We start from the raw sequence: 21,563 nt of genomic DNA on the forward strand, positions 1-21,563 counted from the left end.
CTGAGGTGAAGACGTCACACTGAAAACACCCACATAGGTGAAAACTGTCAGTCTTTAGTGATTGATACGAAGACAGGGAGTGTCTGCTTTGATATTTGACTAGAATAAGGAACACTGTGAGAAGCACTCTAGTAATGTGCTTCACCTTAGAGATGGCAAATTAACAAAGAATGCTGTCAGGCTGTGAAGGGTTATGGAAAATTTTTACTGTGCTGTATAGAAAGATGAAAAACATAACCACATTTGTTAGTACCTGGTTCTCACTATTTCTTTTTTTTACTCAAAGCCAAATTAATCTTTGGTGTTGATTCTGAAAATCTACACTGAAAATCCTAGAGCTCCTTTTCAACAGGTTTGACACATAAAACGTAGGGTGTATCCTCATAGCACGAGGTAGCTGGAGGTAGCTGGAGGGTTTACTACTTTTGTGATTGGAAAGGGCCGATAAAACAAGCTGACAACTTTTTACTATCTACCCTTAAGGGCAGGTCTTTGGTGGATTGCCACACTTTTTGGGCTTCGTGGTATACAGGTGCCGGAACTCTCTGACAGCTAGCAGATTTGGCTTGGCTAACAAACGAGTTGAAAAATGACCTTTCTAGCCCTTCTCCAGGCTGCCTGGCACCTAAAAGAAGATAAATGGGCCGATGGAACCTTAGAATCTTTTCCCAGTATGGTGAACACTGGTGGCTGAAAACCAAACACAAAATAAAACGGAGAGAGCCCAATGGTGCTAGAAGGGGCAGAATAAATGGCATGCTCAACCCAAGGACGTTGGCTGGCCCACTTAGTTGGATCAGACTCACGCAGAATGCATATTTTAATTTCCATTTTGAGGTTGCCCTCTCTGTCTGACCATCCGTTTGGGGGTCAAAACATGACAACAGACTGACAGACACAAAGTGGAGACCCTTGTCGGAGACTATGCCTGTCTGGAGACCATGGAGATGTCCCCCCATTTCCTTAGTGGAACAGAGTTTGGGCAGCAGATCCAGCTGACCGCCTTAGAGAACCTGTCAATGATGGTGAGAAGGAAGTTGTTACCCTCAGAACAGTAACCCGGAAAAAAAAAGAACAGTAACCCAATAATGTAACAGAATGTTAGACAGAATGTTAGACCCAGGTCGAGACGGGATAGGTAAAGGTAGAAGAAAACTGGATGGGGGTCTTTCAGAAGTCTTGAACTGATTACTAAGAGGGCAAGCTGCCAGAAACTTCTGTGCATCTGAAGTTTCTGGCAAAATTTTGCCCGAGCAATGTTGATGGTCTTGGACTCACCAAGACAACAAAACAAGTGCAAACTGTGACAAAACTCTAAGACCTTCATTCTTAAAGCATCAGATACAAACAAACGATCACTAGGACAATCTCTTGGGGAATGCTAATAACAGAAAGCCTTTCTAACTTCCTTCTCAAGGTCCACCATGGTGATAGACTCTGGGAACACAAATTCCTCTGCACCATCGGAACTCCCCTCGTCGACTCTGTGGACAGAGCATATGGTTTAACATTCTTGGTTGCTCCTTGGTTCCTGTTAGTGGGGACTGTACAGATAAGGAGATACTTGGCTAGAGGACGGACAGACAGACTAGTAGTGGTCCAGAGGAGCACCGGACTTTCAACGAGCTTTCCTGAAGTGGACTGCAAACAGAAGTGGTGAATGTTTTCCTTTAATCTCAGAGAGACGAATGATGCTTTCCAAGGCTTGAAGGACCAGGCTTATCCAGTGGATCAGGAAGTAATCCTGCTGAAGACCACAAAGGAGACAAAGGGTTAGAACCTTGGACTCAGAGAGACAAAAACTCAAAGTTAGACACCGCTAAGCTCTAAGAGGCTAGAGTACCCAATAGAGGCAAACACTCTGGCAAATAGGTGGTGACAGTCCGCTGCTCATATACTCCTCTGGTGATGACCCAACAAGCTGCAGGTGTGGGTGGAAAACCGGAAGAGGCCCTCCAGGCCAACAGGGGAAAGGGAACCATCTAGTGGATGGATAGAGACAAAAAAGGAACACAAAAACATTTCCCACGAACAGAAACCCTAACACATCACCTGTACAGTCAGTTCATCAATATTACAATCCTGCCTTAAAATTTTATTTCACTGTCAAAGCCGCACAGACCTGCACCTAGCAGCACTCTCACTGGGAATCCATGAATAGCAGCCTCTGGCCCAGTCACCTCTTGGAGGTTTTCTGCTACTGTTCATGGCAGCTGGGAGGAGATGTTAGCGGTTTCATGTATGTAATCCAAACTGCACACACCAGAATAATAAAAGTGAATATCTTTTGCAAGCAGGTTTCCACATCTTAAGTTAGTTTTGGCATTAATAAACAGTTTCAGTGGAGTGATCATAGAAATCTGCATCAGTATCACGGTGTCAGTCTCCCTGCCAGCTCCCAGATCAGCTTCTCTGATTGGTTAATGTGGAGTGACGAGCAGCAAAAGTAATTTTTTTTCCAATCCAACGGCACCAACAAAATCAGCTCAATATGATACAAGAAAATGAAATAAACAGACTTCAGATGTCTAGAGCATCCTAGAGAGCAGTAGTATTGTAGATCATCAATAGGAGGCGAGGAGCTTTGCTAGTGTGATGTGTAAACCGTCATAAGGAGCCGGGCTCGGCACGGTTAACTGATCCAAGCTCGGTCCAAACGGCACGGATCGGTTTCAGAGGGTAGTGTAAAGGGGGTCTAGGGGGTCTACTAAAACAGGTTGTTGGTTCCACATAAGCTAAGCTTGATAAATAAAACATCTGCCACCCATTCTACTTTTAGAAATTGTAGGAACTTGGAGACTGAGAACAAAGTTCACTTTTGGAATATAAGGAGTTATCAGATTCCTGATATAAGATTGAGATTGATTATTTGGGGCCTTACATTTGAGGATTGTTTTCAGTTTCTTCGGGATTTAACTGGAAGCCAAAAAAGAGAAGCCAAAAGGTGAGAAATATTTTTAACTTTTATCGGAACTTTGGGTTCAATGCTTTTGTTGCAGCCTTTAAATGCAGTCTGTGGACTTCCTAATAGTAAAGAATTACAGCCTTGCAATAACAAATGCATGGATTTCTATCTCAATGCCATTCCTAAAGGAAGAGTTCTCCTCTCTTCATATAACTAGGATGAATGATGTTGTCAGTGAAATATTCAACATTAATTTAAAGCAATACGGAATGTATTATTAAATTATATTTGTCTTTTACTTACAAAAAAAACAGACCCAAAACAATAATATCTGTCACATAACCTCCATTTTTGAGAGGTGATTTAGCATAAAGATTAATTAAACAGTTAAGTAAATGGTTATAGTTTTGCTTAATAATGTCTTACACATTTTGTTATTTTTGTTTATTATTTATTATTATTTTTAATAGCCTATGTTTAATTTCTAAAGGCTTTTTCTATCAAATTGCACCCTTTTTCATCTATGTTAACTCTTTTATAACACAAAGTGTAAGCTGATCTGACTGTAAACGCTCCTCTAAGGGATAAAGATTAGAACTATGCATAAGTTGATTTGACGTCATATGCGTTTTAACTGGACAGGGCACAGAGCCATTACACAACGCTCTCTATTCTCTGCCTGTTACTGAATTACAAAAAAGCTTTTCAATTGAATGATTTGTTTAAATATTGATAGACGAGAATGTGCATCACAGGCCACAAGAGTCCTTGCATAGCAGAGCACAATACAGAGGGAACACTGCATGTAGCTGAAAGCTGCATGAGGTTCAGTCATTCTTTTGTGACACTGAAATGTTACTTTGGGCATTCCTTCTTGGAAGTTACAAAAATAGCTATCTTCTCTTTGAACCTTTTTCAGGGCCACCACCCAGATCAGCACCCTGGGGCAGTTCTCGGAGCTTCTGGTAAATAGTTTTTGGATGTGGATCAACAGTACAAGTAAAAATCTTTGACGTTTCAAAACTCTGCTCTTTTACCTGAGGGAAAACAACCATGCTGACACATAATAAATATAATATGATAACAGAATAACAATTCAAATCAATACAGTTAATATCAAAAACAATTTAGGGACGATTTAAAAGAACAAAAGATACTGATTTTATTCAAAATTATATCAAATCATGCAAAAAGATTCATAGTTTCCATTGGAAACATTTTTCCCAATTTTTATTATGATAGATTTTGAAAAAAAAAAAAAAAGTTCAGTTAGTATAACCCAGCCATTTTGTTTCTTTACTGGCTGCCGTTATTGATACTAAAAATGCATGTAGTACCAGTGGGGAGGAACAGCTCCCTTTAACAACAGTGAACCCCCCAGCAGATCCAAGCTCAATGTGATCAAATGGGTTTGAGGGATTGGACATAGAAAATGGTCACACTCTGGACCGACCGTACTTTCTAGCTGAATTAGTGGTTTAATCAAGAGGTAAACCCAATTAGAGATATCATTTTGAGCAAGTAGTACTACCTATGGCAGAGGTCACAGATTAGCGGATCGCACTCCGGATCTGGACCAACCTGCTGGCTAATCCGGACCCAACCGGATTAAAAACATTTATAAATTACTGCATGTTTTCTGACAACTTTGTTTAATTTCACTTGCACCTCTTTTCCTGTTAATACGGTAAAGCCCTCGGGAGGCTACACGTGATCCAAATGATCCAATGAGCTGCTGTCAGTCTGGGTTGCTGCTGCTCCTACTTTTAGACACAGCAGGCAAACCTGTGGTGAGCCGGGCGATGGGAAAGAAGGAGAAGATGATGAGAAAAAGAGAGCAGAGAAAGTGTGGACTGCTGGAAGAACTGTGGTGAACTGGTGAAAGAAAAGTAAAATGGTGCTCAAAGATGACCCTGCACCTTTAGAGGATGTTTGGCTCAACCTGCTGCTGTGAAGCAGGATTCTCCACCATGAACAGAATCAACAATAAATATGGATCCAGGCTCAAAATGAGCTCCTTGATATGTGCTTTAGAATGGCTTAGTCTGCATTTAAACCCAGGTTTAAAGCCTTGCAGGGCAGCATAAAGCCCACTGCCAACATTAAGACAGGAAAAAGAAAGAAAATTAATGGTCATTTGAGGTGTTTTGTAGAAAATGTGAATCAGCTAATTGTCTATACACCAAATTGAGCGATTGTTGTTCTCTACTTCAGAAAAACACTTAAAATTTTAAAATGGAAAAATTTTCTATTTTTTATATATTTTGTATTTAAAAATTCAATGTATAACACGGATGCCTAAATGCCTGCATTTTATATCATTGTTAAATTCTGTTTAATGTAACAGATTACTTGTTCATAATTTCTTTATTCGGATTCAGCTGATCTTTAATTGGTCACCCTTGAGCTATGGGATTAAAAAAAATAGAGGTTATATTAGTAGTTTAGCTCCTCCAGACAGATGGGGTTAAATAAATAAAGAAATAATCTATCAGCCTTTTTTTTTTAAGGGGGGGTCTGTAGCCGTATATGTTAAGATGTAACTAAGATAACCAAAGCACCAAGAACTGCAAGCCTTCTTCTAAACTGAATCTTTTAATTGATTAATTGAAGTATTAAATATCAAACATGTCACACTCCAAAAGAAATAGAATAGAAATATTAGGGAAAAGTGAAGTGAAAAGTGTAATCAGGAGGAGATGAGGAACAACCGAGAATAATGAGAGGAGCAGTGTAATTGCAGGATCTAAAAAAGTAAGACAACCCTAAAAATATCAAGAAAACATAAGAACAAATTAAAGCATGGCCTTAGGAAAGAAATTATGACAAATACAAGAAAATCAAAAACCTGAAAAACCCAAAGATTTTCAGAAGAACTTGAGAGCTAATACAGTATATGTCACTACATCAGTTCTAGGATCCTTGATAAAGATTTTTAAAATGAAATTAAAAATATTCCTCAAACTGACCGACTTTGAGGTGAATTCTTTCAGTGGTGTAAACAAATGTAGTTATGTTTTTCATCTTTCTATACAGAGCAGTAAAAATTTTCCATAATCCTTCACAGCCTGACAGAATTCTTTGTTAATTTGCCATCTCTAAGGTGAAGCACATTACTAGAGTGCTTCTCATAGTGTTCCTTATTCTAGTCAAATATCAAAGCAGACACTCCCTGTCCTCATATCAATCACTAAAGACTGACAGGTTCAGCTTTGAGTTTTCACCTGTGGGGGTGTTTTGAGTGTGACGTCTTCACCTCAGCCCATTCACTGTGAACCCTCCCTCCTCTCTGTAGGCAGCATAAAAACAGTAACACAGACAGGGACCATCAGGCAGAGGAGCATCCAGCTGACAGCGTCCAGAACAGAGGCCTTCATCCTCCTCATCCTCCTGCAAAGGGTAAGACCAACAGCAGTTTCTGCAGACAGCTCTGTGGCTTCAACTGAAAAACAGAGAGTAAAGAAGGGAGACAGAAATACATTTCTCCTTAGAGTTACTAAATATTACCTTAATTCCCTAATAGTTTGTTTATCTGTAATATAGTATTTTTTTTATTTATATAGGATGTAGGCAGTTAATAATCTCATCTGCCAGCAAAATGAATAACTTTCAGGCTGATAGTTTTTTTTTATCGTTGTCAATTGTCAGGCGTTCAGTCATAAGAGCACACAAATTGCAGGGAATTGAAGTTATTTTCATCACAAAATTAAAGGATGATGAAGGTTGTTTTAACATTTCATAAAAAGACACTGTATAAGGTTCTAAAGACATTTTATTCTGGGTAAAGTAACAATAAAACCCTGTTGACTTTGGTGCTCTTGTGAAATAGGTGTCCCAATGTGGTATTAGGGGAAAAAAAACCATACAAAAACGGGGAAAAAAAAAAAAAAAATTGGGCGTTTTGTTGTTTCTGTCTTAAAAAAAAGTAACTTTTTTTTTATAAATACAAAAATTAAATCAAGTTACTTAGAAAATTTCCAGTATCACTTTGTTTACAAGTACAAACTTTAAAACAAAAATCAAATAGTGATTTGATTTTTTGATATAGCCATTCGTCTCTGAAAAGAAAATTTTGTAAAAAAAATAATTTTATGTCTTAATTTTATTTTATGACTGTCTTAAAAAAAGAAATTGTTAAAATGAGGAAGTTATGTCCCCTAAATAAAAGCCGTTGTGCCTGGGGGGGCTTTCTCACGGTTCTTTTCCTGGGACCAAGTTACTTACTACTCTTAACCAGGGCCGTGCAGAGACCACTAAAGGGGCAGGTGCTCAAAAAAAAAAAAGGGCACATCTTATCGCATTTTAGGACAGAATATTAACAAAGTCACATAGCTTTCAGAGTTTAATGAACAATGATAAATTACAAAATTGTGAGACATACAATCAAAGCTAAGGGAAACACAAGAACAACAGCCTAATGTCTGTATGATAAAAATACTGAATCGATAGATAAGAACAGCTTTTCCTCCCGCTCAGTAGTTCTTCAGAGAAAGGCGCACCGCGTCCTATACTTTCCTCCGTTTAAACCGCTACTCTTTGCTAAAGTAGAGAAATTATACAACGTTCAAAGTTTTCCGTTGTCTGACAAGTAGCAAGCCTACTCCAGTATTTTCACCAAAAATTATGTTTTTTAATTCACAAAAAAACTGTTCTGTAATCATTACAGAACAGTTTTTTGTGAATTAAAAAACATAATTTTCAATGTAAAAGACTAAAAGCACAGAGTAAACAGTGTTTTAGATCAAACAATACTGCATCATCCATGGGGCTCATTTGGTTTCACTTACATCTCTATTCAGGTTGACATTGGAGAGGCGGTGCAGACTGAAGACATAGCCATCCGTCCGATCATGGTTGATCTTGCTTAGGGCCAAATGAGCAGCGGCCACAGTGTAATGTGGAATGTTCGCTACTTTAGCTCCGCAGTTAGCCGCCTTATCTGACTGTGCGAGAGGCAAGTGCGTCGTCACCGGCAAAAGGTCAAAGGTAACAATGTGACCGGAGGGCTTATTGTATTGTTTTTGTTGCCAAAAAAAAAGATAATAATAATAATTTCAGTACATGTGTCAAATAAAAAAATAAATAAAAATAAAAAATAAAAATAAAAAAAAGGACCAAAAGGGCACATTGGGATCATGGAGCAAAAGGGGCAGGTGCTCAAGCCCCCTTAGCCCCCCTCTCTGCACGTGCCTGCTCTTAACTCAAACTGGGTAAAGCCATATAAAAAAGGACTATAAAACAGGAGTAAAAAAGTAACAGAGTTTATTCCAGATCAGGTCGTTACAGGACAGAGAAAGATGCTTAGAGCTTGCACAGCTGTGGGCTCAAAAATCACGTCCGCGAGCGTCCAGCAAAGATTGAACCCCGAACAAGGTCATCTCCTGCTTCTTATAGCTCATGAGTCTATGTGTTGCATCAGGTGGATGCTTAGCTGTCCATATCAGAAACTGACACGCCATCAATGCCCTGACCTATATGCAGCTTGCTTCTATGCCTCAGGGTTACAGATAGCTCTCCTCTATCAGACCGACTCCAAGATATTCCCATATCCTGTGTATTTCTAAAGACACGAAGGCTGCCCTGATTAGATGACCTCCGTACACACAGTGACATCCACACTGTGAAGGAAGGCCTTCTACTCTCTCTAATCTGGCTAATAAAGTAACAATGCACATGATCTATAAATGATAAACCTAACAAAATCAAAGCTTCCCCATCAACTTCTTAAGACATACTAAAATATTTCTCCAATTCCTATAATTCCTATTAACCTGTAATATAGTACATAGTGATCTCTTCTCTCAGCAGAGTTAATAAAGCTAAGACAAGAAATGTGTTTTGTTCTCCCAACCATGATGAGAGCACATTAATCAGAGCAGCATTCATTAAATGAATGCACCTGCACAAGCAGTATTAACTCCTAATTTGAAATACAATACATGATGTTTAGTAACTGTCTAAAGATAACTGTAGGGCTTATCTATCACATGAAAGGGCAAAGGTGCAAATATATGATAATAAATCCAAATATGAAATGTATGTGTGCTGAATGAATTAATACATGACATTATTTCAGACAAATTAGTAAAAATTATAAATTTATCACATAAAAACATCATGTATAAATATCAAATATATTGCATTCTATGTATATATAAAGTCCTTAACAGATCTTATATCTTGTATCAGCTGTTCTATGACATCATCTCTGCTCTCACTCTGTGCAGCTCCTCAGCCAATCGGAGTGATGTATCCGTATCTCACATCAGGTCGTGTACGTATCACCCCTCAGCCCTGCTGTAAGAATCTGTCAAAGTTACTGACATAGTTATTATGATGAGCTGTTACGCCCAGCAGTGGAAAAGCATTGCTGGAAAGTAGCTTCCAGGTCACCTGACCCATGAACTCAAATTCTGTCTGACATTGTTTTACTAGATCAGTAGGATGAGGCAAGCTCATTTGTATTTCATTTTAATTATTTCTATATTATTTACAATTTAAAAACATTTTTTTTTGTTTTTCTTCAATAGTTTCCATGTGACCCATTGACTCAAAATCTGTCTTAAAATGATCTACTACATGAGACAAATGAGACAAACTTATTTTTATTAATTTTTTAGTCACTTTAAATTTTTTTTTAATATTTTATATTAAAATTGAGTGTTTTTCTTCAATAGCTTCCAGGTCATGTGAACATTTACTCAAATTCTGACGTTGTTTTACTACATGGGACAGATGAGGCAGACTTATTTTGATTTATTTGAAGTATTTTGATATTTTATGGAATTTTTTTTAAATAAAAATTTTGTGATTTTCTGCAATTGCTTCCAGGTTATGCGTCAAATTGAACCAGAATTTGTCTAAAATGTTTCTACAGGATGGGTAATATGAGACGCACTCATCTTTATTTCCTTTCTATATTTTTTTAGGATTTTATTTATTCAAAATTTTGTGTTTTTCTTCAATAGCTTCAAGGTCATGTGACCCATTTTATCAAAATTAGTCTAATATTGTTTTACCAGATAAGTAGGATGAGGCACACTCATTTTATTTAAGTGTTTTGATATATTATGGGATTTTTAAATACAAATTTTTCTGTTTTGCTGCAGCTTCCAGGTTATGCGTCATATTGACTCAAGATTTGTCTGAAATGTTTCTACAGGATGGGTAATATGAGACACACTCATCTTTGTTTCCTTTTTATATTTTTTAGGATTTTATTTATTCAAAATTGAGTGTTTTCTTCAAAAGCTTCCAGGTCATGTGAACATTTACTGAAATTCTGACGTTGTTTTACTACATGGGACCGATGAGGCAGACTTATTTTAATTTATTTGAAGTATTTTGATATTTTATGGGATTTTTTAAAATAAAAATTTTGTGTTTTTCTGCAATTGTTTCCAGGTTATGTCATATTGACTTAAAACTTGTCAGAATTTTTCTACAGGATGGGTAATATGAGATGCACTCATCCTTATTTCCTTTTTATATTTTTTTAGGATTTTATTTATTCAAAATTTTGTGTTTTTCTTCAATAGCTTCCAGGTTATGTGACCGATTTTCCCAAAATTTGTCTAATATTGTTATACAAGATAAGTTGGATGAGGCATACTCATTTTATTTAAGTGTTTTGATATATTATGGGATTTTTTAAATACAAATTTAGTGTTTTGCTGCAGTAGCTTCCAGGTTATGTGTCATATTGACTCAAGATTTGTCTGAAATGTTTCTACAGGATGGGTAAAATGAGACGCACTCATCTTTGTTTCCTTTTTATATTTTTATGATTTTATTTATTCAAAATTTAGTGTTTTGCTGCAGTAGCTTCCAAGTTATGCGTCATATTGACTCAAGATTTGTCTGAAATGTTTCTACAGGACGGGTAAAATGAGACGCACTCATCTTTATTTCCTTTGTATATTTTCTAGGATTTTATTTATTCAAAATTGAGTGTTTTCTTCAAAAGCTTCCAGGTCATGTGAACATTTACTGAAATTCTGATGTTGTTTTATTACATTGGACAGAGGAGGCAGACTTATTTTAATTTATTTGAAATATTTTGATATTTTATGGAAATTTTTTTAAAATACAAATTTTGTGTTTTTCTGCAATTGTTTCCAGGTTATGTCATATTGACTTAAAACTTGTCAGAATGTTTCTACAGGATGGGTAATATGAGACGCACTCATCCTTATTTCCTTTTTATATTTTTTTAGGATTTTATTTATTCAAAATTTTGTGTTTTTCTTCAAAAGCTTCCAGGTTATGTGACCGATTTTCTAAAAATGTGTCTAATATTGTTTTACCAGATGAGGCACACTCATTTAAATGAAGTGTTTTGATATATTATGGGATTTTTTAAATACAAATTTAGTGTTTTTCTGCAGTAGCTTCCAGGTTATGCGTCATATTGACTCAAGATTTGTCTGAAATTTTTCTACAGGATGGGTAATATGAGACACACTCATCTTTATTTCCTTTTTATATTTTTTTAGGTGTTTATTTATTCAAAATTTAGTGTTTTCTTCAATAGCTTCTAGCTATTTTCCCAAAATTTGTCTAATATTGTTTTACCAGATAAGTAGGATGAGGCACACTCATTTTATTTAAAAGTTTTGCTATATTATGGGATTTTTTTAAATACAAATTTTGTGTTTTGCTGCAGTAGCTTCCAGGTTATGCGTCATATTGACTAAAAATATTTCTACAGGATGGGTAATATGAGACACACTCATCTTTATTTCCTTTTATAATCTTTTACTATTTTATTTATTCAAAATCTAGTTTTTCTTTATAGCTTCGAGGTCATGTGACCCATTGTCTCAAAATCTGTCTGAAATTAGTCTACTAGATGGGGCTAATGAAGCACACACATTTATATTTCATTTTAAATATGGGGGGATATTTTTTAAATTCAAAATTAATTTGGTGTTTTTCAATAGCCTCCAGGTCATGTGACCCCTTTACTTTAAATCTGTCTGAAATTCTTCTACTAGATTGTAGATATGAGGCATACTAATATTTATTTCATTTTAAGACTTTATATTTTATAGGATTTTATTCAGGTCAAGTGACCCACTGACCCAACAATCTTATTTCCTCATTATTTCAGGATTCCCCTCCCTCTTCATTTCTGTTTTTGAGAGGGACGCCATTATTTTAAGGACCTTTTGGACGTGTGAAGGACTGAAAGTATAAAACCTTTAAATTGTCATTACTCATTGTTTGTTTTAAGCTATCCTTCTCTGACTGTTAACATCTTTTTGTTTTGAATTTTAATATATATTCAAAACCTTATATTTGGTGTTGGTCTTCACTCAACTCCTAGGCTCCATTATGAACCAATCCTCTGATGCTACTAACTGTAAACATTGTGAACTTAACCAATAGATACATAAAGCTTTATTCTGCTTTTCCGGACTTTTTTTAAACACCATTGTCTGACCCAGCATATATTAAGACACGTATGACTGATTTAAACTGTCAGAAAATGTGTTTTTTTGTTGCTGGAAGTCATGTAAATATACTGGTGTGATACCTTAGTGTACATTTAATTGGTTTTTGGTATATGTCTATTTTGAAGTTATAGCCCCTCCAGGAGAAAACTCCACCGGCCGCCACTGGTTAATAGCGCTGGAGGTAGGTGCTGTTGAACATGATTTGTGGAAAATGACTCAGATATATCAGACAGCGCCACCAGCTGGTGGTGTCTGATGGGGTTGGTTGGCATGGAGGCATTTAAAAACATAAACAACAACAAAGAAAGCCGAATAAAACTCAGACATAACAGACAGGTGTCTCTGCTGCATCTAAATATGTTTATAATGTTTTAGAAATGCTTTATTTGTGTTCAGAAACAAGCATTTTCATTAAATAAGATTAAATCAAAGTCTATCAGTCGGATAATCGTGAACCGTACACCAACGCTGTACAAAAAGGACATGTTACATAAAATAAGGCATTTGCTCAAGAGTAAGTGTGTAATGTAGTCATTTATGAAAAAGATTAGAAAAATACAAAGACGGCGGCAACAGTCAGAGAAAAGTCTGAAGAAAAAAAAAACAACACTTTGAGCAAACGCACAAAAAAATATTTCTGACCAAGTAAAAACACAGTGAAACCTTCATGTACAGAGTTTACAGAAAACTTGAAACTATTACATCTGCAGCACCATTTTCAAAGCTTTATAACACCATTTTTCTGTACTAATGCTTTAGGATTTATTGACATATGTTTACAAAGTAATACAAATTGGGAAAACTACATTTCCCATCAGCCCCCTTCTCCCCAAAGAGGGAATGAGAGTTGCAGGAAGCCAGCACCAGAGTTCAAGTATGAGAGCAGGATCTTTACACAGGACGTAAAAGCAGCACAAATTACTAAAACGTTTTAGTTTGTTACTTCTAAAAGAATCACAGGAAAAATAAAACAACATTAATGCCCTTAAGTGAGATCAAAGATGTGTGAAATGTTCAGTGTTCTGGTAAAAGTGTCATGAGGTCACATGTTTAAGGCGATTTCCTGTAACCGGCGTGTAAGGAATTAGACGGTGCCTTTTTAGTTTCCGAAATAAAAAATAATACTGCAGTCCCACAGGTGAGCAGAGCGGGATCCGCCCACAGCGACAGAATCAGAGTTCAGTTGGTTCAGGTCTCAGGAAGACTCCACTGGAGCTGCAGAAAAAGAACAGCCGAGATAATCTATTATTAAAAAAACACTTTATGGGCATGACTTCACATGAACTGATCTTATCAATCCAGCTGATGAGTAAATGATGAACTGCGATTTTCTCTTCTGTGCACAGGACTTTTTTAATAACATGAAGGGCTAAATATTTTTTACAATATGCTGAATAGAAAAAAAAAAAAGGTTGACACCATATCTATAAAATCTATTGTGCCAATTGGATGAAATACGGACTGAAAAACATGTTCCTACACCTTATTAAACCTTTATGATAGAACAAGAGGAACCTACGGAAGAGGATTAGGGCCACTGAAAAAAAAGTAAATTTTTACATTTTATTTCAGTTTAAAATGGGAAAAAAACTCAGAATTCTGACTTTGATCTCAGAATTCTGACTTTTTTCTCATAATTCTGACTTTTTTCCTCAGAATTCTGACTTTACTCTCAGAATTCTGACCTTAATCTCAGAATTCTGATTTGAATCTCAGAATTCTGACTTTTTTCTCAGAATTCTGACAGCTAACAAACATGTTAGCATCAAGCCGTAGCCATGTCTGTTTTAGAGACTAGCTCTCTTGTTTTAATCACCTTCTGCTCCTCCATTAATGAGGCGACCCCACGGGCACGTAAAAAGTTGCCTAATTCTGTCATTTTCCACCAGTGTCACTGGCCCTCCCAAACAACTCACATCTTTGTCAGTGAAGCTGAGTGCTCCACATCTCTTCCTTCATGGTGCCCATCTACATTAAGATCCAACATTCTGAGATTAAAGTCAGAATTCTGAGAAAAAAAGTCATCATCCTGAGTTTTTTCCCATTTTAAACTTTAATCAAATTTAAGATCAGTTAAAAGTATAATGTTCTCGCCTCAAATTATCCTAAAACATACTTTTATCGAACGACAGTAACAGAAAAGAGAAGTTCTGACTTAATACTCGGAGCTCTGTGAGCGCTCCACTGGAAGCTGATGCCGCAGTGCATGCTGGGAGAGCTGTCGATCTAAAGAGCGGACAAGTCTGCTCTGATGCATGCTGGGTAAGGAGGGAGGGGTGAGAGCAACATTTGGGGACTTTGTCCATTCTTGGCCTGCTGTTCTTGTGAATTGGAACAGGGCTGAAGCTGAAGACGTCACACGAGCACATGAGAACGCACAAGTAGACATCAAGAAACGGCCTTTAGTGTTCAGGATGAAAACTATTATTAATGTTAGTCACATGTTAGTCATAATGATATGTGATAGTCTTAGATGTTTTTAGTCGATTAAAACTTGAAAAGGTTTTAGTTTTAATCTAGTATTATATTCCAAAAAAGTGAACCTTTACAATCTGGAATACCAACCAGATTATTTACCAGATGGACAGCTCTAGCCTAGATGCTACAACTGTTGTATAGAATGTTGCCATGCAGCTCATCATTGCTATTGGGCAGAAAATGTTCATTTATAGAATTCAAATAAACCTTTTTATGAAGGAATGCTCTACTTTATAAAATAAGTGTCTCACAAAAGTTTTGAAAATAGCAGATCTAGTTAAATCACCATAATGGTTAATATAGCAGACAGACAAGCTAACAAAATGTACAATAAAGAAACGGTTTTAGACATACAAGGGTTTATACCAGGTCACCCTGGTTAAATGATTAATGTTCATTATTGTATTTTTTTATTTTTAATTATTTTAAATATCTGGTTATGTCTTGGTTTGCATTTTTTCTCACTTTAACAACATGTCGGTCACCTTATGAGAATGTGACTCAGGCTGAGGTCTCTCAGGTGACAGAATGTAACTGTGACTTGTAAGATTTATACTTTGAAGTTGACAAAAATTAAAAAAATAAAATGGGAAAAAGAAGAACATAGCAGAAACGTTGTGCTGCTCCACCATGCAGCGTGACTAAATGGGTGCTGTTCAGGTGATAGCTGGAGTTTATTCCGTCTTTATATTTCCAAATAGAACCACATAAAGTTAATCTGTGTCATTCTCTCCATCAGTGTAAATAAACCAGACTGAACTCTGGATCCTTCATGTTTCTGCTCTAGCATGCCTCTTCTCTAGTTAGTACTTGTCTTGGAAAAACCAGTGAGGCTGCGCTTAGTGATCAAAATTTTAACTGGGAAGTCTGGAGATCTTCAGATTTTCCAAAATATTCATACTCAGCGATAAATCTACAGAATGTCTGGAATAAAATATGGAATCACCACTTACAAAAAAAAAAAAAAACATTCCTGAGTGAATAATTTACCATTCAAACATAAAATTTAAAAATCATGTCATGTATTCCAGCTCTGGTTGCTGTAGAGATCGTTGTTTTTTACCTTTTATTTCAACCTTCTCAGCACTGGCTCTGCTCCTCCATCTCCTTCTGGAATTTCTCCCTCCAGAGCTTCACCCTCTGCGCCTCCTCCCTCTCCTTCTCCTGCAGCAGCGATTGCAGGAAGGCGGCGCTCACCACATCCTCACGCTCACCCTCGCCCACCAGGTAGGTGTTTTTGAATCGGTTGTACAGCATGGCGGCCTTGTCCATGATGGCTTGGTTCGCCCGATAGTACCGCATCTAAAAACCAAAACAGCATCAGAACGGTTAGGCAAAGATATAAACAATGTTGGGCTGGGTTTTTCTGTGCATAAAATAGCCAATATTGTTCCTCTGTCAATCATCAATAATGCAGCATTAGGCGACATTCACCCTTTAGGGCTTTAATGCTCAATTCCAATTTTTTTGTGGCTACGTTCAAAACAGCAGCCTGATGAACCAAATCCGATTATTTTGACCATATGCCCCATGTATCTGATCTTTTCAAGGCAGTCTGAACAACACGGATCTGATTTTTTCCAATACCACCCAGGCCACTTGGCTATGTGGTCCTGATCCGATACAAATTTGACCCGTGTCTGAACGGCCAGGTCGCATTCATCCCACCTGAACGTCATTAATACTAAAAGGTCAATATGCTACGCAGAAGCAGGATGAAAAACAACAACCAAGGCGGACGATGATGGCTTTATTTTTAGATACTCTAGAAAAGATTGAGTTTTTAAGGTTGGGAAAGATCCCTAGATACTATTATTATTAAATTCATAGCAGCAAAACAAGCAGAAATTAACGCCTATTTAATATTACAAAAATCCTCATCAGCATCCAGCACATGTGCAGTTTCTGTCCAAATATTTTCTGTTTGTTGTGGATCTTTGTTACAGGGATAACTAGGATCATCCATGGTTTGTATGAACTATGTTTGTTCTCTATTTCCAAACTCAGCCTCTCTTCATCCATGCCTGCGATCATGAGTTTGTTATGAAGTTGTCAGATACGCTGTTTGAAGTTGTTGTGACTGTATTTGATTAAACTTTTAAGCCTCTCAGTATAAAATAAATATTTAGATCGAGATGAGAAATCTGATTCCTTGGTATGAGGAAGTACCAATAGTTTGCATCCAATTATATAATTAAACGCTCTTAGTTTTAGGGAATATATAAGAATTATGCTCTAATTTATAGTTTCTGATCTGTCGTTACTATATTTTAATTTAACGAACCGGATCTTCTCCACGTCTTTTTTCCTGTTTGGTGCGATTGCAATTACGGATCTTGACCTGGCCGGACCAAAGCGGATCAATAAATAGCTCGGCTCCGTATTTGGACGCTGACGGACGGAGAAGACGTACGTGGACGGCAGAGATGGGGACTCGAGTTTGTGACTCATACTCGAGTCGCACTTAAGTCGTATATTTAATGACTTCAGACTCGACTTAGACTCGTGATTTCTGACTTGTGAACAATATTTTATTTTTTCTAAGTGTTTTTTGTTTTACTAACTTGACTGATCGCCGCTCGCCTTACCCGCACACAGCAGAGGTAAAAAAAACAAAACAAAAAAACCCAGCAGAGTGGCTGTCAAACAGTCACGTAGCACTGACGTCACTGACGCAACGCTACGTGACATATATGCCCGTGCGCATGCATGCATGATCGACAAACCAAGCTTTAAAAACTTCATGGCAGTCGTAGAGGAGAAATATGTTGTGAATAATGTTGTGAATTGGCACTAAATAAATAAACTGAATTGACTTTAAAATACTGCCCGCCGAGTTGGTTCTGTCTGTTCCAGGGCATTAAGTTACAAAAAGTTATTACCACAATGTTTCTATGAAAGAATTGTTATTGTCCTGGTATTTATTCAGGGTTTTTCTTTATCTGTTGTAGTTGCTAACTTCATATGTATTAATAAAAGGCAGGATTGTGATTGTTTTTTTTCCACAGTCCTCATTTTCACTTAAAAATAAAAGAGCAGACATTTACTCCTAACACTAGAAAAAGTTGTAACCAGAAATGTCAGGTAAATACTGTAAGAAAATTGTTGTTTTTGAAAGAAAAAAATAAAGATGCAAAATTTAACTGGAAAAAAAATTGCGCGTGTGCTTTTTTTAATTGTATTTTTCATTTAGCAGTTCAAGATAATGATCATTCCATAGATATACTAGTGACCTTTAATCTATACCGTCTCAGTGATGGAGATGAAAACACAAGGAGAAACAAGCAAGCACGAAAATTATTACACTTTTTTAAATTAATCAAGTGATTGGAATTTATTGTGCGATTAATTGATAATTGCGACAGGCCTTCTCAAGACTTGAGACTTGACTTGGACTTAAAAAAAATGACTTGTGAACATGTCTGGTGGATGGTGACGTGCGGAGGAGTAGTGGTGGATGTGGAACAGCTCTCATTGATTAACATCACAGACAAGTACTCTGCACGACGTACGTGAGCGGAGCGCTGATGGAGGATGGGGAATCTGGGAGTAAAGCTGTATGAATGCAGTTGAGATCGCAAACTAGTTGCATATACTTAGAAAATTGAACAGCAAAGCAAAAGAAATCAGATTTCACAAAGAGGATCAATAAACCCAGAACCCTTAACTAGGGCTGGGCGATAATTCAATAACGATATATATCGATCGATAGACGTGTGGCGCAATAGAAAAAAAGAGGGTCGATAAAAGTTCGATAAAAAAGAAACGCAGTTTTCCATCCTTCTCATTGTAGCCTAGCATGTAGGTTTATGCTAGTCACTGCTTCCTCCCAACCAATCACAATCGCGGACCCAGGCACCGCGTCACCAAGCGCCGCCCTCTCAAAACTCAACACAGAGCACATGAAGCTGTGCAGCAAGGAGAGGCGGAGGAAATTGTTTCAAAGAAAGGTTTTGTAGTTCGGCAGTCTGGCAGTATTTCGGTCATGGCAAGTCGGACCAAAAACAAACCACAGTCATCTAGAAAATGTGTCGGGAACCAGTGAAAACCAGTCTGATAACGAAACCAACTTTCTTTTAATCATCTCAGCCGCTCACAGCCGCAGGACTACGAGCTGTGTAGGCCGCGGTGCGGCTCTCCTCCGAGGAATCTTCGGAAAATATATATATATTTTCAGTTCTGGGCAGTTTCCCACGTAGTTCTAACAATTGAGATAAAAATGCTGAGGGGCCAGAAACTTCAAAGTAATAACTCAGGTTAAAGCAGAAAACGGGGGCGGCGGTGGGGGGGCATTTATTTATTTGTTATATTTATTTTGGTCACTTTTCTGGTCACTTTAGTTTATTCTTTGTCAGTATTTAATAACATAACTCAGGTCTCTTAAAAAACATAACAAACCCTCCCCACCCCCCAACATAACTGAACAGAACCCAAAGCGGAATCTCCATACCTCCACCTTAAAGCTGGAACTACCCGCCCACCCTGTGGAGGACAAGTAACAAGCTTCCCCACCTTTACAACCGGGACAGCCACTCAACTCCACACAATTAGCTTATTAAAACAAACAAAAAAAAACGTTGAATTCTCACCCGATGGCAAAAATTTTCTCATTTTCAAAAAGTCTCAAATGTATCAACGAAAGGAAAGTTTGTCCACCTGCTTCATTTAGTCCCAGACTGCCAGTCCTCTATCTCCCGGCTCAGGAATTTTTCGGCTTCCACTGGAGTGTCGAACATAGCGGTGTTGTTATTCACGGTGACCATGAACTGCGCCGGGTATCGGAATCCATAACAAATCGTCTTGGATCTGCATTGCTCCTTGATAGCTTGGAACGCCTGACGTTTCTTCATTACAGCTGAGGTGAGGTCGGGAAAGATGAACACCGAGCGACCGTCGTATTGCAGCGGACTTTTCTCCCTCGCCAACCGCAGCATACGCTCTCTCTCTTGAAAATAATGCATCCTGACAATGATGGCTCTCGCCTTCCCGTCTTTGGCATGCGTTAGGCTCCGGTGTGCCCGATCCACTTCAATTGGACGATCAAAATTGTCCTCTCCCAGCAATTTGGGCAGCAGTTTACAGACAAACTCCGTGGGTCTACCATTCTCGGCTCTCTCCGGTATGCCTACAATGCGTATATTCTGCCGGCGTGAGCGCGCCTCCAGGTCCTCCAGCTTTGCTTGCTGTAGTGAGCATTGAGCTGCCAGACTGTCGTACCTTTTCTCTAGCTCCGAAATCCGTCTATCCTGTGACCCCACTGCGGCCTCGGTTGATGTCACACGGTCACAAAAATCCGAAAGTGCCGCTTTGAGACTGGAAATTGATCCGTTGAGCTCAGTAAACCTCGTGTCGACCGTGCTGCTAAGCTTACTTATAGCTGACAGAACGTCCTCATTGGTGGCCGATGGACCTGGAGAGCACATGGGGCTTGTGTTAGCCTTAGCCACTTCCAGGCTTGCTAGTTTGGTCCGGTCGTCCAAAGTTTCCTCCCCCGAGCCTTTGTCTTTCTTATTTAGTTTGGGCTTGGTCGTTCTGTTCATAGTGTGATGGCGCACTATGAATATGCTAGGCAGAAGTTTAAATATTATTATTTAGGGTGAGAAAGTAGTGGAGTTAAGTCGGAGCTCCCTCAAAACACGTCTACTCCATGTTGAGACCTAGGCCACCCCCATAACTCAGGTCTCTTAAGTTATTTTTCTTTAAAACAATTCTGTTATGGTTAAAAAAGTTGGTTAAATAAAGATTTAATTCGAAGTCGAAGTGTTTTTTATTAAAATTCAATCATTTAGCAATATTATAAAAAGTCCAGGCAGAGCTGCACATAAAATATGGTTTCAAATCGTTTCAATAATTATCGATATCGATCAATATGCATTTTTTTTTATCGATAAGCTTTTTTTCTATATCGCCCAGCCCTACCCTTAACACCCAGATTCTTACTGCAAGGTATCTAACTATGTTATGATATAGATAAATATCTAAGTTATTGACCTCATACAGGGTTTGTACAGGAATGAGGAACTCTAATTTAATGCTCTTTAATGCTCTTAGAAATAATTTTAATGCCATCAACAAGTATCATGTACACAAGTTAATAGTGTACATGAAGCAGGCAGGCAGGCAGGCAGGCAGGCAGGCAGGCAGGCAGGCAGGCAGGCAGGCAGGCAGGCAGGCAGGCAGGCAGGCAGGCAGGCAGGCAGGCAGGCAGGCAGGCAGGCAGGCAGGCAGGCAGGCAGGCAGGCAGGCAGGCAGGCAGGCAGGCAGGCAGGCAGGCAGGCAGGCAGGCAGGCAGGCAGGCAGGCAGGCAGGCAGGCAGGCAGGCAGGCAGGCAGGCAGGCAGGCAGGCAGGCAGGCAGGCAGGCAGGCAGGCAGGCAGGCAGGCAGGCAGGCAGGCAGGCAGGCAGGCAGGCAGGCAGGCAGGCAGGCAGGCAGGCAGGCAGGCAGGCAGGCAGGCAGGCAGGCAGGCAGGCAGGCAGGCAGGCAGGCAGGCAGGCAGGCAGGCAGGCAGGCAGGCAGGCAGGCAGGCAGGCAGGCAGGCAGGCAGGCAGGCAGGCAGGCAGGCAGGCAGGCAGGCAGGCAGGCAGGCAGGCAGGCAGGCAGGCAGGCAGGCAGGCAGGCAGGCAGGCAGGCAGGCAGGCAGGCAGGCAGGCAGGCAGGCAGGCAGGCAGGCAGGCAGGCAGGCAGGCAGGCAGGCAGGCAGGCAGGCAGGCAGGCAGGCAGGC

The 21,563-nt window shown here is 38.7% G+C and overlaps 1 protein-coding gene across 1 annotated transcript in view; it reads right to left on the reverse strand.

Moving 5' to 3' along the window:
- Nucleotides 1-12,719: 12,719 nt before the first annotated feature.
- Nucleotides 12,720-21,563, reverse strand: part of LOC119797125 (trichohyalin-like) — a 30,138-nt gene continuing 21,294 nt past the window's right edge. Inside the window, exons 11-12 of the mRNA XM_038306079.1 lie at nucleotides 15,905-16,143; nucleotides 12,720-13,578 (exon numbers count right to left, since the gene is read on the reverse strand). Of these exons, the coding sequence (XP_038162007.1) occupies nucleotides 15,922-16,143 (222 nt within the window). The 3' untranslated portion in view covers nucleotides 12,720-13,578; nucleotides 15,905-15,921. The remainder of the gene's footprint in view (nucleotides 13,579-15,904; nucleotides 16,144-21,563) is intronic.

The sequence above is a fragment of the Cyprinodon tularosa genome, unplaced genomic scaffold, assembly GCF_016077235.1.
Source record: "Cyprinodon tularosa strain WSP-4 unplaced genomic scaffold, ASM1607723v1 ctg571, whole genome shotgun sequence".
Taxonomy (NCBI): Eukaryota; Metazoa; Chordata; class Actinopteri; order Cyprinodontiformes; family Cyprinodontidae; genus Cyprinodon; species Cyprinodon tularosa.